Here is a 17,148-nt window from a genome sequence, read left to right as displayed (position 1 = left end):
GCCGTTAGGGGATGGAAGTGGAAAGGGCACGGGAGTTCACGGCCTTATCACTAGGTTTTCTCTGCTGCACTGAGTCACCACATGCCCAAATCCTGAGAATAAAGTGTTAGTGGTAGAGAGAATCTCACGACAGGCAGGAAAAGAGAGTGTCATGACAGTGAGAGGAGGGTAGTGGGATGGGGTGAGTTGGGTCAATGCTCATGTTACTCACTATTGCTGCTTACATTTGCTGCTTTGAGATGGCATCTATCTTACACTCATTATGAAGATTTATGTGTCTGGAGTAAAAGCAGGGAGAAACCTCTTTGGATGAATTTTAGCTCGGTGCTGGCATCTCTATAAGCAGTTCCTTTCTGTCTTTATACCTGCAGTACCGTGAGCCTAATCTTATGCCAAAGAAGTCAGAACTCACTGCTATCAGCTGGGTTTGGCGAAAATGGAGGGAAAATACAGACCTCTGACAAAATTCTTGGTTTACAGTATAACATAATGTGCAGACTCTGGGGCAGTCAGTCACCTTAACTTGGCACACCTAGATGGCTTCAGCTTTCAGAGAAGCTATGTCCCTCACCTCTCCCCTAATGTACACAGCTTGAGGGGAGCTGACCTGCTCTTGGAAGTGGATAGCATCCCAAAATTCACTCTGATCACAGTATGGGCCAATAAGTGATGAAACGTGTGCCCTGTCTATTTTCCTGGCCTGTTTTTCCACCTTCACAGCCCTTTACAGACACGAGCTGGTTAAACTCCACAGCAGCAATGTGGGGCATCTCCATCCTCCCAGCAGTAATGGAGCACTGGAGTCATGGACACATTAAGTGCCTCATCCAAGGCAACAAGCTGGTGAGAATTTGCACCGGATCTGTAACTGAGACCCATACTTAGTGTTCAACCAGCTCTTTCTGTTAGTACTGAATCTTAAACCTTTTTCAAAATGGAAATCAGAGGAAAAACAGCTGGAAAGGTAGCAAGTTGGGCTAGGAAGGGTGCTGCCGCCCCACTCAGCAGCTTGGTTATCGCTACCTGGATCTCCAGACTGTGGGAGGTGGCGGCAGTTTGGTGACCTGCCGTGGGCTCTGGACTCAGCAGTGACCCACCTGTAAAGCAGGGGACGAGCCCTGATGGGACAGACCCTGAGCCGAGCAGGGAGAGCCCCGAGCAGCACAAGGCCCTCGGCAACACCAGGACAACAGCAGAAGAAGAGACAGCTTCTGCTCTACACAAAGCCTTCCCGCAGTAGGTCCGTAGGTTGGCATTCCCATACGTTTCTGCTAGAGCTTGTCCTCTTTTTCCTTCCCAGGCACGTTGTCAAAAGAGCGACAGGCGAGCCGGCAGCTGGTGTTAGAAGCCACCCTTACTATCGGCCGCTGGTCACCACACAAATGGTGCGTGGATCAAAGATGGGCCTAGTCCTTTTACTACAGGGCATTTTTTAAAACAAGTCAAAATTAATGGAGACAATAAAACCACAATAACTGCGCTTTAACATTTCTGAGCCTCTCGTACCACTGGGCCCCTTCTGAGCAGCATAATCTCTGACGTGCCATTCCATTTACTTAAACAGATGATACAATTTATCAATATAATGGACACTGATGAAGATGGATTAATTTGGATTACAGAACCAGCACTTCGCAGTGGCTCTATTCAGGACACAAAATGAGGATGGGTGCGATTATGCCATTCTTTGGAGCAGGGTGGGCAGGGGCAGCAATCTGCACAGAGGCTGGGATGCTCCTGAGTTGGCAGGGGAGGGAGGAAAGCCCTTGTCACAGCTGTATGGTAAGGAAGCTTCAAGGCCCAGTAGTTTTCTCCAAGTTACTTCAGGCTTCTCAGACTATGTTTATGTGTTCTACCACTATTTTCTTTTTATGAATGACTTCTCTGACACTAAGTGACAACCCCATAAAAGTTAATTAATCAGAGACGTAGCGTACAGAGAAAAGGAAAACTTAAAAAAAAAAAAAAAAAAAAAAATCACCATTGGGTGAGATGTACGTGATCTCTGATCACACCTCTTCTTTGTACCTGTTCCTGAGCCCACTATGTCCCTGCTGGGAGATTCGCACATCGCATCGGCCAGGCGCTCCCGAAGGCCCTCCTCGGTGTGCTCCATGGAAGACATGTGGCGGAGACCGAAGTTCTCGGGCCAGCTCCCGCACACCTCCAGCAAGGTCACGCTCCGGTCGAAGGCACCTTCAACAAACAAATGGGAGATGTTTGGGAGACCCTAGGACCAAACTACTTCCACACGTATCATTTATTGCATTGGAAAGAAAGAAGCCCCTGTGTTTTGAGTTCCTGAAATGCTACTTTTAGCACATTAGTTAAAATGTCGGTGTTAATAGCACAGCAGGAGCAAGCGGAGCCCTAGGTACTGAACAGCTTTGACCAAGCAGCTGTAAGCAAAAAAAATTAAAAATACAGACCCAATTCTGGTCTCACACTAGTGAGTGTCAGGAAATCAGCATAATGACACTGATGTAAATGACATGTAATGTTAAAAAACTGCATGTATGTTAAGTACATATCAGACAACTAGAAATTATTTTAAAGTCTTTCACTGGGCTGCTGTTGAGTGCTCTTGCACTTCTCATCTCAGACAATGGAAACAGTCAAGTCATTCTGTCTTTGCTTATGGGCACAGACCTTAGCTAAAATCACTTTATTGCTCTTGAGCAGAGAAGTGCAGCAGTGTGATATACTGATGAGGAAAGGGTGGTTTGATTTCTGCCTTGTGCTTGAAGTATGTCGAGTGAAGGAAAAAAGCGAGTCCTTCTTTCAGTCTGGGATATCTGTGGATTTTCTCTGTTCCTGCACTGTGAAATTTTAGGGCCGACATGAGCTAAGGGAGACTCTTTCATCATCAGCACTTTACTGAGGACGCTGGCTATTGTGACGGAGTGCGCATACCTATGAAAGACACTTAAAATAATGCCTTAACTCGCAGTTATTACCTCATTCACAACAGGGTATGATGTTCTGCTGAATGCAAAGATACCATTCTGAATTCAAGATCACTTCAAAGTACAAGTTAAAATTATTCTACTTTATTATACAGCAAGTCTTCTGCGAAGGCTTACTTAAATCATTCCCACTTGGAACAAGATTACAGTTATGCTTTGTTGCTTCAAGCACATACCATTTACTCAACTATTAGGTAACTGAATATGCAGCATTTATTGTGCCTGGTTTCTGCCAGCCTACAGAGGGGAAAAAATGCAAATGCCAATGTTTCTCAAAGTTAAAAGTACATGAAACACGTCCTTGTTATCAGGCCTTTGGTTTTCCCCTTTGATCAGCCGTCAGAAACTATCTACACTTGTAGTCTGTGACTGTACAGCTTCACAGCACACTCCCTGCCACTGACAGGTGGTAATAGAAAGGGTGAGAGACCAAGCCCCGCGGCAGGCGTCCCTTCCTCTGATAACGTCCAAAGTACCGGGTGATAACCGTTAGTAAACACTCGGGCAGCCGGTTAATCCATACATCAGCAAAGAGGGGCAGATAATTTTGAACTCTAATGGCATGGACAAAAGCACCAGGGCTGGCATTCAGGGATTTATATGGGCTGCAATGGTGACTTCTGGCTCCTGAATTTCATCGGCGCGCACAACTTTGATTTATCTCTTTGCCTGGCTGCAGAGTAGATTCCTGGCACTAGAAAACCATCAACACTAAAATGGACCTCTACAAAATGGGACTGTGGCTCTTATGTGATACATGCACTTGAACTCTGGATGAATCCCAGTTTAAACCAAGAGGAGGAATGACCAAATATTTCAACTTTTAATGGGTTTTTGGATTTATAAGGTTACTCCAGTCCACTAATTTGTTTTAAAGCAAGTGTTCTTGAAGCTTGTTTGAGAAAAGGCAGTAAGGAGGCGAAGTAATTTTGATGATGTTTAAGTCTCTGCAACATTTCCATATTGTCAGCTATCCTAACTGCAGGAGGAAAAGCAAAATCAGGTCTATTTTTTGAAGCTTCTTTTTTCAAGTCATCTTTCTGTGGTTTCATGCTACCTTGAGACCCCCACTCTGTGTGTGCTCCAAGACCCCACCGGTTTCAGTTGTTTCTGACAGGGCTGTTCATGTACCTGGAGAGGTACTGGGGGGGCTTTTAATCCTGCATCCCCAAACCCCAGGCTGGCAGAGGGGAGATGATGAACTCCCACGGGTTGTGCCAGAGATGAGAAATCTCTTCTTCACTAGTGTCTGCCCTTATTCCGAAAGTGAGAAATGGGAGCATTTCTGCTCCTATAAGCAGATATATGAATAATAAGGCAAACGGCTTTTGAAGCTGTGCCAAGATGCCTGCGTATGTGCACAGGGAGAAGCTGCATGGAGTGCTGGTCTCTGGCTCCCGAGATACTTGAGTGAGAGCAAAGGAGACAAGTGCAGCGTTACCTTCGCAGCCAGGGCCAAGAGCTGCCAAAACTTCTTAGCAGCAACATGTGTGGTTGCAAGTGTTAATGCAAATGCCGGTTAGAGGGATTAACTGCACCGAAAGTTTTCTTGTAAAAAAAACTGTAAGGCTGGTGAAGCTCTAGTTTTATCTTTCCTCCCTTTTCACTCCTCCTCCATGTTAGGAGCACACATCTGGCACTGCGACTCACGTCCAGGCATCCAGCTATGATTCAGCAGCCACTCTGCACCCCACGGGCGATCACCCTGCCCGAGCAACGGGCGGCGGGGGCAGAGGAGGTCTGTGCGCCGTCATCTGCTCTGTGTCGCAGTGGAATCCACAAATGCCTCCTTATTTCAGTATACACATTGATAAAATGGGTTCCACGCCAAGCTGAACACGCAGATGTGCGACCGAGGTTACTCGGGGTGTGGGGGTAGAAAATGGGACCTTGCTTGAACAGGCAGGTCCTTTCCCACCGTAAAGCCCTGGCTTTGTCGCTCTCTGATGTAAAGCAAAACTGTTTCAGGAAAATCAAGACCGATTGCCATGGACCTTCCTGTTCTTCTTGCCATTGCATCAGCAGACAGCACACCTACCAAAGTAAAATAATTTTTTTCAAGGTAGAATTCAGTCCTGGATATTTTTACGCCTTGGAAAATTCTCCTGTGAAGTGCGTGAAGTGGCAGATGGGCTGGTTGCTCCCCAGGAGCCTTTGGGTGCTTTGCCCTGCGTACATCGTTACCAACGGCACATGAGCTAATGGCATTAAACTTACACTGATAGCAGCTAACCGTATCTCTGCTATTTATTAAATTGTAATCTCTTTTTCTGGCTGCCTTGCTCTCCCCTTTTCAAACTTAGTATCTCAGTTGATAACGTATCAAATTCCCCATCGTCGGCCAGAGAGAAGTTTACAAATAAACCTCAGTGGAGTGTCCTGCTTTCAAAATCCCCCAAACCCACAGCCAGAATATAACTGCAGAGCCAATGCAGCTGAGAAAGCCACTGCTGATTCAAGGGATTATTGAAGGGTTGAGAGAAGGCAGGCTTCGTCCCGTGCCTTTGCTGGCAAACCACTGAAACCCTACTGACAGCCACCAAGATCAGACCTCGACGTGTGAAGCCTGGCCTTTCTTCTGTCCCCCAGGCCTGATACAGCTTCGATGGTGAAACAGGTTCCACCGAAAAGGGGCAATTAATTTAGAAACACCTCAAGAAAGAAGCAAATTAGGTATTATTTTACTCAAGCAATTACTACTGAAATCCTGGTGAAACCTCATTAAATCACTGAAAAAAACCCCATTGACTTAAAATTGTGTCAATATTTCATCCTCTCGTGTGGTGCTTTCAAGCTAGCAGAACATTTACTTCTCCCCTTATTTGCTGAAGATGAAACCGGGCAGAAATTAAGACCATCAGCCTCGTTTGTGTGATGCCCGAGCACCGCCCAAGACCCACAGCACTACAAATCAAAAACAACTCCAAATCAAACCAAATGAAACGAGCAGAAACCTTGGCTTGAACATCCAGGTTGAAAGTGCTCTGTTTTGCAATTCCAGCGTGTTTAGCTTTACACTGCCCCAAACACTCCAAGCTAATTCTGCTCCACAGGCAGGATTTTCCTATTAAAACTTTAATTTTCTCCTGATACCGATCTCCCACTTCTGTCCTTCCACTGACATTTGCTTCCCAACGAGAACTGCCCTTTACTCACGCTGCTGCCGGATAGAGCAGAATCTGGCCACCCGTCTTTCTGCTTAATGTTTCTCGCATTTTATTAATGGCAAAGGCTTCTGTTATTACTCATACCAAATTACCTTGCTTAGAAGCACAGGATTTGACTTTCGCATTGCAATTGTTTCAAGGCTTTTAATATAAAAGGAAAATAAATTCTAAAGGGGAAAAAAAAAAAAAAAAGCCCCAAACCTTGGAAACATCCTTTCATTTCACAGTTAGCCTTACCAACTGAGAAAACCAGAGAAGTTTATTTTCTCCTCTGAAAAATCTAGTAGTAAAAAGTATTTTTGCAAAATATTTTAATGCTTCTAGTGTGTTATTTTTCTAAGTCAAAATAGCTAAGCTAAATCTTTCACCATAGCCCTTTAATTCAAAAGCCAGGGGAAATTTTTTTCATTAAACCTCTGGACGGCTTTGTTGAAAATATGAAATCAAGTAGCTCCATTTCCTGTCTTCTAAGGAACAGTAAATCAAAAAGAGTACGTTCTCCAAAAATACAGTAATGGTTCTATTAAAGAGCTTGACAGTTTTGAGCCTCACCTTGCATATTGCAACATACGTGTGAGCAAAAATAACAGAGTAAATAGGAGAGGAAATGACCTGCCAATTTTAACTAATAAAAGATGCATCCTTCTCATGAAAGGGATGGGGGTGTGACCCCCGGGGACGGCAGGCCCTGGGGCGCGATCAAGACGGTCGCAGGGGGGAGAGGAGGGGCTGCCCATCACCGAGCCCCTGCCTCTTCTGGCCCCTCAGAAGCAGGAGCGGATTCCGAAGGGAGTCCCGATCCACTCGGCGCTGGACGCACCGGTAACCGCGGCGCGAACATGGGAGAGCCAGCCCAGAAAAGCCTCGGCCGGGAGCGAGAACCCCACGGGCGCGTGGGGAACCAGCACAAGGAAATTCCTTGCCCAAAGCAGCGAGTCAAATTGTAACATACCCCGTTTAAAGATTAATGGCTGAACTTTCCTACAGGGTTTGCCAATTCGCTTCCACGCCGTAACTCTGTTACTCCAGGGGGAATGCCACAAAGCAGCAGCTCTCAGTACTCGAGCAGGGACCTGTGCAAACGCCTGATTTCAGTGTGGAGTCAGCGGCGTCCCCCCGACCTGCCCCGTATCTGCCTTTTGAGCACGTGCCCGTGCTGGGCGACACGCGCTGCTGATCCTCTCCGACGCACAGCTCGCACGCAGCCTCCCCGCTCTCCCACGGCACGTGCACGCCAACTTACATGTGAGAGACTTTGCAACAACTCGCCTCCGTGTATGGCTGTTAACTCAAGGTGTGAGTGTTAATTGTTGCCTTTGGAAACGATGGCAGGAGCTACAGCCTTTGCAAGTAACTCTATTTCCCTGTCATCTTCCCTCCCACGGAGTTCCTTTTTTTTTCCAGAATCGCTCACAGTTCTGCTATAAACAGGACATTACTCACCAGCTCTGTATCCTGTGAGTGCATTTAATTAATGGAGACTTCAGCCGGGGTACCCAGTCCCACAGGCAACGAACACTTTCAAATCCCTTTGAACTTTTGGCTAAGCGAGACTGAGAGGTTCCTGCGTCCCTCCTCGGCGCACTACAGACTTGTAAACAAAAACACTGTTTATTCCTCTGTCATTATTTCTAAATGAGTTTTAAGCAAACATGCAGCTGCTGGGAGGAGCAAGCCCGGCAGCAGGGTGGCCCCGGGAGCCCCCCCTGGCCCAGTGGCTCCGAGGGGTTGAAGGCGGATGGTCAGGCAGGAGGTTGCCCAGCCAGCCATCGCCCACGGCCACGGTGGCCACGCGCTCCCGACGCCCAAGCTCAGGCCAGCGGCCCAGGCAAGGGATGGATGGCCACGTTCAGGGGCATCGCCGTGCCGTGCCGTGGCGCGAGCTCGGCAGGTCCTTAGGGACCACCTCGCCGCCCTCCTCCTCCTCCCCACCGCCCCGGCAAACGCTGCCTCCTCCGGTCCTGCACAAGGGGTTAACGGCAGGCTCAGGAGAAGCGTTTCAGATGATTAGGAACACAGCCAGCAATCACAGCCATCGTGAAGGCTTTCAAATGTGAGCGAGGCTGCAATTTTCAGAGCCGGAGCAGTGAGATATTTTTATAAATACATAAATCTTTTCAAGGAAAAACAAATATAGAGGAAAGAATGTAAACATTATTGTAAAATGCATAATAAAATGTCTGCTGTTTGTTAATTTTGCTCCTTATTATCCAGTCTATCTGTACCACCGATGTTGAAACATTCGCCTTTTTTTTTTTTTTTAAACTCCCTTATTCATTTAAAAATAGTTTCCTGCATGTTATATGAATAAGCAAAACCTAAGGTCCTAAATCCAGGAGAACTTTGAAGTATGAAACCCATGGTCTATGGGAACTATGTTTTCATTAATCAAAGTAGATGTTTCTAAAGCCATCAGATTTATCATGACTGGATTTCATATGTGAAACCCAATATACACACAGACACACACTGCTTGTCCTTTTGGATTAGTTCTGACCTTTTACTCTCCTTTCTGAAGGATCTGCCTTTCCTCAGAGCAAGGCTGCCCTGTTTTACCACTGCATCAGCCAAAGGAGCCTTGACAAAGTACGTTTTCAACTCTCCGCTTTCTGTGTCTGAGTACGAGTCTGGGTTAAGGTCAAAACATAAATGATTAAGTGTATTTATTAAACTCTGCCTTTGCCTTGAATGCTCCCTGCAACTCTGTTCTATGCCATCCAAACTGCAGTTTCGCACCAGCCCGCTGGTAATACACCTGGCCACCAAATGAGGGACCCGAGTGTCACCGCAGTGCCGACGCCGAGCCCCGGGCTGCCAAAAGCTGACCCAAGCCCCCCCAGAGCCCCCCGAGCACCGCCGAGGGCTCCTGCAGCCCTGGCCGAGCTCCTGGCTTCCCCAGAGGCACGGAGGTTAGCAAAAGGACACGGGAGAGAGACGGGATGGTTTAAAAACTGGAGGCAGGATGTGACATCCATCCAAAGCAGGACTTAAAAGATAAAATGCAGAAAATCTGCATTTGGTGTCATCGGGGAAATTTATGCCGCAGTTTTGCAGTACCAGAAGCACAGGACTTCATCATCTTGCTTAGAAGACTGAGATTCTGGGGGTGAGGGTGGGCTCTGCTGCAGGCACAGGCGGCTGCCACCGGGCAGGCACAGCCCAACTACAGCCCAAGGAACACAGTGCACGAAAAATAATATGGGTGTATTCGTAGTCTTCTTGCAATACTGGATGCAATTTATTTAGTTGTCTAAAAGCAAAAAGAAATGGAAACTACAGTATAACTGGATGCTATTATGTTTTTAAAAACAAAATAGTCCCTCATAATAAAACTCATTCCCAAGAAGAAATGTTGTTTTTTTTTTTTGTTTTTTTTCCCCTTGAATAGCAAGATTTTTGTATATTTTAACTCTTTACAGCTTTGCAGAATCAGAACGCCTGGAAAAAATCAGGAATGCTATGATCGTCCCCAAACTCCCTTAGAGATTAAACATTTCTTTACATTTAATCCTGACATAAAGTAGAGTTTCCCGAAGAACAGAGTCCTGCACAACGCGGGGCAGTTGGGCTGGGTGCGTGTTACCAGGTACGATCCTGCACAGCAGAAACTTCACCTGATGTTCTTTCAACCCCCAGGTCTGGAAATTTCATTAAAAAAGGATTCACAAAAGATCTTCAGCACTTTTTAGTTTTTTGCAAGGTTGGAAATGTTTTCTTGTGGTATTCACATACTTATAATTCTCAGTCCTGGTTAAAATTAGAAAATCCAGTAACTTTTTTTTTTTTTTTTTTCTCCTAGTAAAGTTTCCTGTTCTCTGAAGATCTATGACTTAGTTAAGCTTACAAAAAGATGATTATTGAGATTTTCAAGAATGCCTAGGAAATTTAAACACACAACGAATTCCATTAAATCTCAGTGGAGTCTTTTTTAGGCGAGTCTTTATTTTGTTTTACTTCCCATCTGAATAAAAGCTGTGACTTTATGATGTTGAAGTCTTTGCATTAGCTTCACTGGGAAAAGCTGCATAAGATGCAGGAAGGATAGATACATCTGGTATTTCTGTGACACTACATAACGATCCCAATTTGCTTATTTGTTTATATGCCAAGTCATTTCTGAACCATTTTGGAAGAGGTTTGCAGGCATACCCTGTTCTTAGCGAGCTCACTTTGCGAGGTAGAAGTATGCCAATTCCACTGGAGGGACTTGAATAATATATTACTTCCCTTAAGAAAACAGCAAGATTTATCTTGCTTATTATCAATCTCGTGGCATGTGCAAATGCACATATATATATACACACGTACAAAGGACACATAATGGATTATAAAAGGCTCATATTTACCCACAAGTAAGGAAAGATCTGACAACTCATCGGGGTTTTCTGGATAACTAAGATCTTATGTTACACTTTGAGACACAAGTGTGGATTTGTCATATTGCTTAAGAATTAGTGGTAACTGGCTGAGCCAAGGAATTTAATTCTGATTGTTTCATTTGAATTAAAAAAAATCTTAGTGTTGAAAAACATTGGAACTGTGCTATATACTAATATATCACTCCAACTGTAATAAGAGATTCTTTCTTGTGTAACAGAAACAGAGTGTAATGCTTGGAAAGGCCAAGTTCATCGTGGGTACAGATCCGCCGCAGCTGAATGGCAGGGGATACCGTATCTTAAACCCGCTGCAGAGGGGGGGTGACGGCCTCCCCATCACAGCCCGCCGGGATGGATGTGGCCCCGCACGCTGCCCGAAACCCCCCAGCACCCCAGCGGGCTCCCACGCGGCAGACCGAGCCTACCAGAGCCACGGCTTCTCCTGGGCTTTGGGTAATTTCTTCTTTGTAAGCATTACACACGCAGAGAGATGTTCACAAACCAGGGGCGGTTTCTTATCAGCTAGGAGAGGGTTTGCAGCAGGGACTCTGGAGGAAAGCGGCCGGGCAGCCGTGGAAGCTCCGGAAATGTGAAATTTGGTTTATATCACTAGCAACCAGTTCAGAATGAAACTGAAATAGAGCAAATGTTTCTCTGGTCTCGCATCACCTTTTCCAGATGAAACATTTCACAACCCAGCTGACATATAAACAGAAACCAAAATATTTTCCTAAGGTGCATCACTAAATCCCACTCGGGGCCTCTAACTTGTAATTTATTTGTCTTACCTCACTATGAGATAATGCACGCCTCGGTTCCAAGCTACTGTCTAGTAACTACTTGTACACAGGACAAATAAATCTCACTTGCAAACACTAGGCTGGGTGTTTGGGAAGAGCTCGCAGGGTGACATCCATTTTCCTGCTGGTCGCTGCCCAGCACGTGCACGGCCCCGGCCCTCGCCTGCCCAATGCTGCAAAGTTTCCTGCAGCGTTTGCAAGCACGAGGCATCTGTGGTTTGCAACTGCTCTGTAGAAATTAGCATGTTTGAGCCATTTATAGGAGGGGTTTCCATGTCAATAACATAACTCCTTGCCATGCCCCTATGCTGCAATGGCACAGGGGGCTGGGCCATCTTGTCCAGACTGGGCTTTTGCCAAGAAAAGTTGGACCAGGTGATCCTTGAGGTCCCTTCCAACCTGGTGTTCTATGATCCTATGATTTTCCTTAGGGCATATCAAAGGACCAATGACCTTCTGATGCTTTCTGTAGCAAATCTCACTGTGTTAACATCCAATTTATTAGGGTTATGTCTAGCACTGTGTGCACAGCCTCCTGCAATCGCAACTTCCCTACAAGTATTTTAACGTATTTCACTGACAGCATGAGATGGATTCAGGTGTTAAACTGAAGTGATGCAAATGTTTGTGTTTGGAGCAGCTGAGCAGCTGCTCTAAGGATACAGCACCATTACCAGCAGGAACTGGTTTGGAAACTTACTCTTGCTACTTACTGATTAAGCGAGCAAGATCAGGGAATGAAGGAGAGACTGCAAAGCACACCTAGAGGGACAAATTCTTTGTTGAGGAAAAATGAGTTATCACTGCTGATATCAAGTGTTCTATTGCTTATACCAGGGAAGAGCTGGAACATCAAGGTTTAAGTAACTCACTTGCAGTCACTGGGCAAATCTGTGCCACGGGTGCCCAGAAAGAAATCTGTAGACAACCAGTGCAATGCCACATATTCCTAGAATGTACGAAAACACAGATGGCACTTCCAGAGCCACCGAATCCTGCCCTGGCTGGGCAGCAGGTCCCAGATACCTTTTCACCAGCTCTGAGTATTTTGGAAATTGCTCACTCCAAGTCTTTAGATCCCTCCAAGAACACTAGGAAAATGTGTTTCTTTAAGGACTACAGAAAAGTACGAAATTTTATGTTTAGAAAATAATAAAAATTCAAAAAACCTTAAACTTGTTCACTTGTAAGCCTTCCAAGTCCAGGAAGATAAATTCTTTTGGCCCGATTTTTAATTCATTAAAAGCATGTGCCAAGTTGCACGAGCTAGTTATCTAAGCTCCAGCAAGGACTGGACCTACAAAACACTGCATCTCTGGTCCCAAGCCATCTTAAGCATATACTTAATTTTAAGCATGCAAACAGCCACAGTGACTTCAATGGTAGTATCCCTGCTGAAAGTTGAGTGTGTGCCTAAGTGTGCTGCTGGAGCGGGGCCAGAGCACTTGGTGACTCGCAGCACCAAGGTCTGATCTCCTACCAAACCCTGTCCGAGGAAGGGATTTCACTCCTGGAAGGGACAGGCAGGACCCAGCTGGTCAGGAGCCAGCAGATCCATCCTCGCTGTCTGAAGTTTTCCTCTGCATACATTGAGGAGGCTTTGCCCTTGTCACTTGTATTTTCCATCAGACATTTGGTGGCTGGATAAGGCAGAGCGACATTGCAAGGTGAGATGATGGAGTGAAAAAATTATTGCAACTGGCATGTCCTAGCCTAAGGCTTTCGGTCATTTAACTCAACTCACTCTCATCCTCGGCAAAGACTGTACTCTACGGGCAGGAGATTTACCCTTCTACATGCCTCATGTTTGCACTTGGCAATTTGCAGTAACAACTCCAAATGCGAACGGGAGTTAGGCAAGGATGGCTCACAGCTCACAGCTAAGAGCAAAGCTTTCAGGAGTAACCAAGAACTACTTAAAAAAAAAGCCATACGAGGACTTGAAGTGCCATGAATAATACCACCTTTTTTTTTAACTTGACAATGGCACTCTGACCTCGTGTAAAAGGTGACTAGAAGGGGGCGCCTATAGGGCATTATTGTTACAGGGAAAAATTCAAATGAAAATCTTTCTTACTAATGTCCTTGGAATTTCTCTGTCCTCTCCCATCAGATCACTGCCTATGAGAAAGCTCACTACGTGCAGGCTTTTCAATAAACGGCAGATGACCATCTGTGCACAGGTTAAAGTGCTGCCAGATGCTCAGCACAACTCCTTGATTTCAGATGAAGGAAGCCGATGCACACCAGGGAGATGCTGCCCGAAGGGACCATGTCAGATCTCCATCCCCTGCAGGCTTCTGCTCGTAGGGAACTGCCTCACTGCTTCAGCCATATGCTTCCACCTGTACCACTGAGATAAATGGATCTCCCACAAAAGCAGGAAAGGACAGAAGTGGGTGTATCACCCCAAACAAATGCAAAAAAAAAAAAAATCAAGGCTAAGAGGAAACTCCAAGAATTCATGCTGTGCTGTTAATTTGTGAACTGCAGCGTGCTCCATCTCAGAAGCACAAGAACTGGATTGTTATAGTCAATTTTCTCTTTTCTTCCTTCAATAAAACCCATTTTGGAGCACTGATAGCATGGACGTGCTTGTCTGTGATTTGGGACGCAATGCAGCCTATAACATAATTTGGATCAACCATGCAACCAGAAGCCACCCAAAGCGAGCAGGTACAGAGAGAGCGAGGAAGGAGAAACTTCCGCGTTTGGAAGTCCAAATCATGTTGCCCCAAATCCTTGCCTGACCCCACAGATTTCCGACAGATTTCCCTGGATCCAGGAAGAACCACCCCAGTTTTCCCAGCACCTTGGCCCTTTCCCAGCACAGCTGGGATGCTCGAAGTGGGTGTTTCTCCCTCCCTGCTTCCCCAGGAGGACCCGATTCAGCCTGTCAGCTCTGCACAAGCTTTACAGCACCCTCTAAATACGCTTTATAGCACCAGCTGGCTTAAGCACCACGGCAAACACGGGACCTCTCACAGGCAGAGATGGAGCTGCCCCGTTACGCACAGCCCCATCAGCCAGGGGAGGGTAGCCCAGCCCTCCCCAGGGATCCTGGCAGCTAAAACCATGCCCTTCTGGGCTGCAATACCTAAATCCTCCTGTGAAATTAGCTTCAGTCCCTACTAATAGTTTGATGATTATAATCATGCTGTTTGCCAAGGCAAGATGGATTCTGAGAGCTGCAGATTTACCATTCTCATGGACAATATTCCACTGAAATCATAGCTTGTACATATTTGAAAGGATAAACCTGCTACTAATAACTACGAATCAAAAGAGAAGATTCCAATTTTTATGCCAGAAAGCTAACAAAAATCTTCAATATGTTATAAACAAGTATCTATCATTATAAACTAAGTTCAGCATGTAAAAATCCAAAGATGGAGTTTATTGTCTTTAATGGCCGAGAAATGACAAGTGTGTTTGGTTGAAAAGGAATTTAGCATGAAGTAGTTCTGTACAAGAACTAAAATCCATCTTAAAAGAAGAAAATCACTGCTGACAGTTTTACAGTAGAATTAAGACGTTGTGAACTCTCAGAAGTGGGGCTAATCACAAGTTTCTGGGGAATTTAATATGGAAAAAAAAAAATCTGATTATTAGGGAAAATCCTGTAACTCAGGTAGTAGCTGATTCTACACATTTTCCAGTGTAAAATGATGGGTGAAACTACCAATGTTTTGCAGAAGGGATTGCTTTCTGACAGCCTGCTGCGCCGCCTCCCTTTCATCAGCAGAGCGATGATCTGCGAGCCCATCGGAGCAACCCCCATCCCAAACTTGTGTCCTAACGATCTTCCCATCAGCACAAAGCCATCTCCAAGTAGGTTTGGCACAGTGTCGGGAGGGAAAACTTGCTTTAAAACCACAGAGAAGCAAATCCAAGGAGGTGAGCAAGGGGGTGTCAGGTACTGGCTAATGAAGATACGAGAGGGATGCATCGGGTCTGATGATGTGGCTGTGCAAATACAAGTGGAAGTATTTCCTACAGTGGGCAAGCTCAAAGGTGGAAGCTGTCCAAGGGGAATCTCTCAAAAACCCTGGACAGCAGCAAAAAATGTGACAAAAAACTTGCCAAATGTTTTAGTGTTCTGCTGAAAGATCAAGGTGGAATAAGCCTCTGTGCTGGAAGCCTTGGAACAAAGACAGACTTTCCTGGAACAGAGTGCGTAACTGTTCAAACATCAACCCATCATCTCAGTTGTGAACCAAAGAAATAACAATAATAATTTTACAGAGAGAGAAGAAAAAGGAAAGAGGGAGAAAGGAAGTAAAATCTTTTGCCAGTTCCAGGCACACTGACCTCCCTATCTGCAGATTAGTTTAAATCAAGGAAAGAGAAAAAACAGTGGGACATGAGAAGAAGTAAAGAAAATATTTCTAAGTACAGTAAGTGACCAGATTGGAAATGTATCCTGGGCGAATTAACTTTTCCTAAGCACGCATGTATTACCTTTGATACATTAAAAGGTCAACAGAGGCATGAGTAGTTTCATATATGGTGAATAGATTCAAAAGGTATGTTAGGGCACGTTCAAAGCACCGAGGGAAACGGTGGTGCAGCTCTGGTGTCTATCAAGCTGTGTTTATTGATGTTCTTGCTAGCTGAGGCAAGGTTTGGGAACATGGATCATAACACCATTTTTATACCCTATAAAAGTACACTGTGAAGTGATGAGAAATGGGGATTGTTGAGTTGTGCCAGGCAAGTCCATTATAAAGAAGGAACGTACTTTTTCGTGAGGCTTTTTACAATGCACAGAGTAATTCTTTTCTTGCTGCGAAAAAAATTGGGAACCCTCCCAAGCATATGTTTCGCAAACCTCCAAAAAGTGGAAAACAAGATTCTAAGAGGAGAAGTGTAGGAGGTGCAGGGTGAGAACAGAAGTTGAGGACGAGCTTCCTGCATGTCCCGCGCTGGGGACAGATGGGGCAGGGACCAGCCCACGACCTCTGCTAGCACACTCGCAGCCTGCACGGGGGCTCCCTCCCCAAGCCGGTCGCCTCATAACTGATCCTAGGACAGGATTTGGGACTCCACTAGAAGCTGGTTATCCCCCTTGCAATCACAGCAGATTTTGTTTAATCGCATTCAAAACCGGAGGCAAAAATAGAGATGTTTAAGACCACCTGCATTTTCTGCTTAATGGAGCAGAGAACTGTCTTCTCATTCCAAGGGAGAGAATTAGCATCTTAGCACCTTGTTTCTCCAAGACATTTGACCTTTGTAGCTCTACAAACTAAGACACTGGCTAATTTTCATCTAGCTGGACACCATTCGGAAGCTACTGAGGAAGTGGGATACGATGGAGGTGTTTTGGTGAAATATTTAAACTGGAGAGTTGCCACTGAGCTGGAGGCACCTTTTCCCCAGAGCCCCTGAAGCCCTGCCAGGATGCAGCGGACAGAAGGCCTGGAGATGATAAAGACCTTCAAGTGCATAATTCAATCTTTTTCACGGCAACTTTTAAAGTCAGTCCCAAATCCATGCCCATATCTAAACATGTTAGTTCATCAGGTGGGTCAACAGGGAAAACGTCACCTGAAGATGATCTTTTTTGTGTAGATGCAAATAAGGCTGCAAGGATTTCCTTAATGAAAACGTTTCCAACACACTCTGAATACTGTGGAAACCAGAGCGAATGGAGATAGTAAAGTAACTCTCCAGCTTTATGCCTGAGTCTTGTTGAAACCACTCTGAACAGCCCAGTAAAGTCATTTGTCCATCTTATGCCTTAGTTTCTCCACCTGTATAATATGCATGAGACAATATAGCTATTTGACTTCAGTTTTCCAAAAATAAATATCTGGGAATGCTGAGGTCTCAG

General features: G+C 45.4%; 1 protein-coding gene across 8 annotated transcripts in view; it reads right to left on the bottom strand.

The window, feature by feature from the left end:
• The window catches only part of BCAS3 (BCAS3 microtubule associated cell migration factor), a 372,048-nt gene that overhangs the window by 21,549 nt on the left and 333,351 nt on the right, over positions 1 to 17,148 (bottom strand). For 4 of the 8 annotated variants that reach the window (XM_033004736.2, XM_033004738.2, XM_033004737.2 and 1 more), the window contains one exon: positions 2,029 to 2,196. The exons of 1 other annotated variant lie outside the window; for it this stretch is intronic. In XM_033004736.2, coding sequence (XP_032860627.1) covers positions 2,029 to 2,196 — 168 coding nt within the window. Of the gene's footprint in view, positions 1 to 1,981; positions 2,197 to 17,148 lie in introns of all 8 variants that reach the window. 3 more of the 8 variants (XM_033004740.2, XM_033004741.2, XM_033004742.2) reach the window with 2 other exon arrangements.

Source organism: Tyto alba, unplaced genomic scaffold (assembly GCF_018691265.1).
Source record: "Tyto alba isolate M040663 unplaced genomic scaffold, T.alba_DEE_v4.0 Super-Scaffold_19, whole genome shotgun sequence".
Taxonomy (NCBI): domain Eukaryota; kingdom Metazoa; phylum Chordata; class Aves; order Strigiformes; family Tytonidae; genus Tyto; species Tyto alba.
The sequence above is the reverse complement of the archived record's forward strand: the minus strand, read 5'-3'. Positions and strand labels throughout refer to the sequence as shown.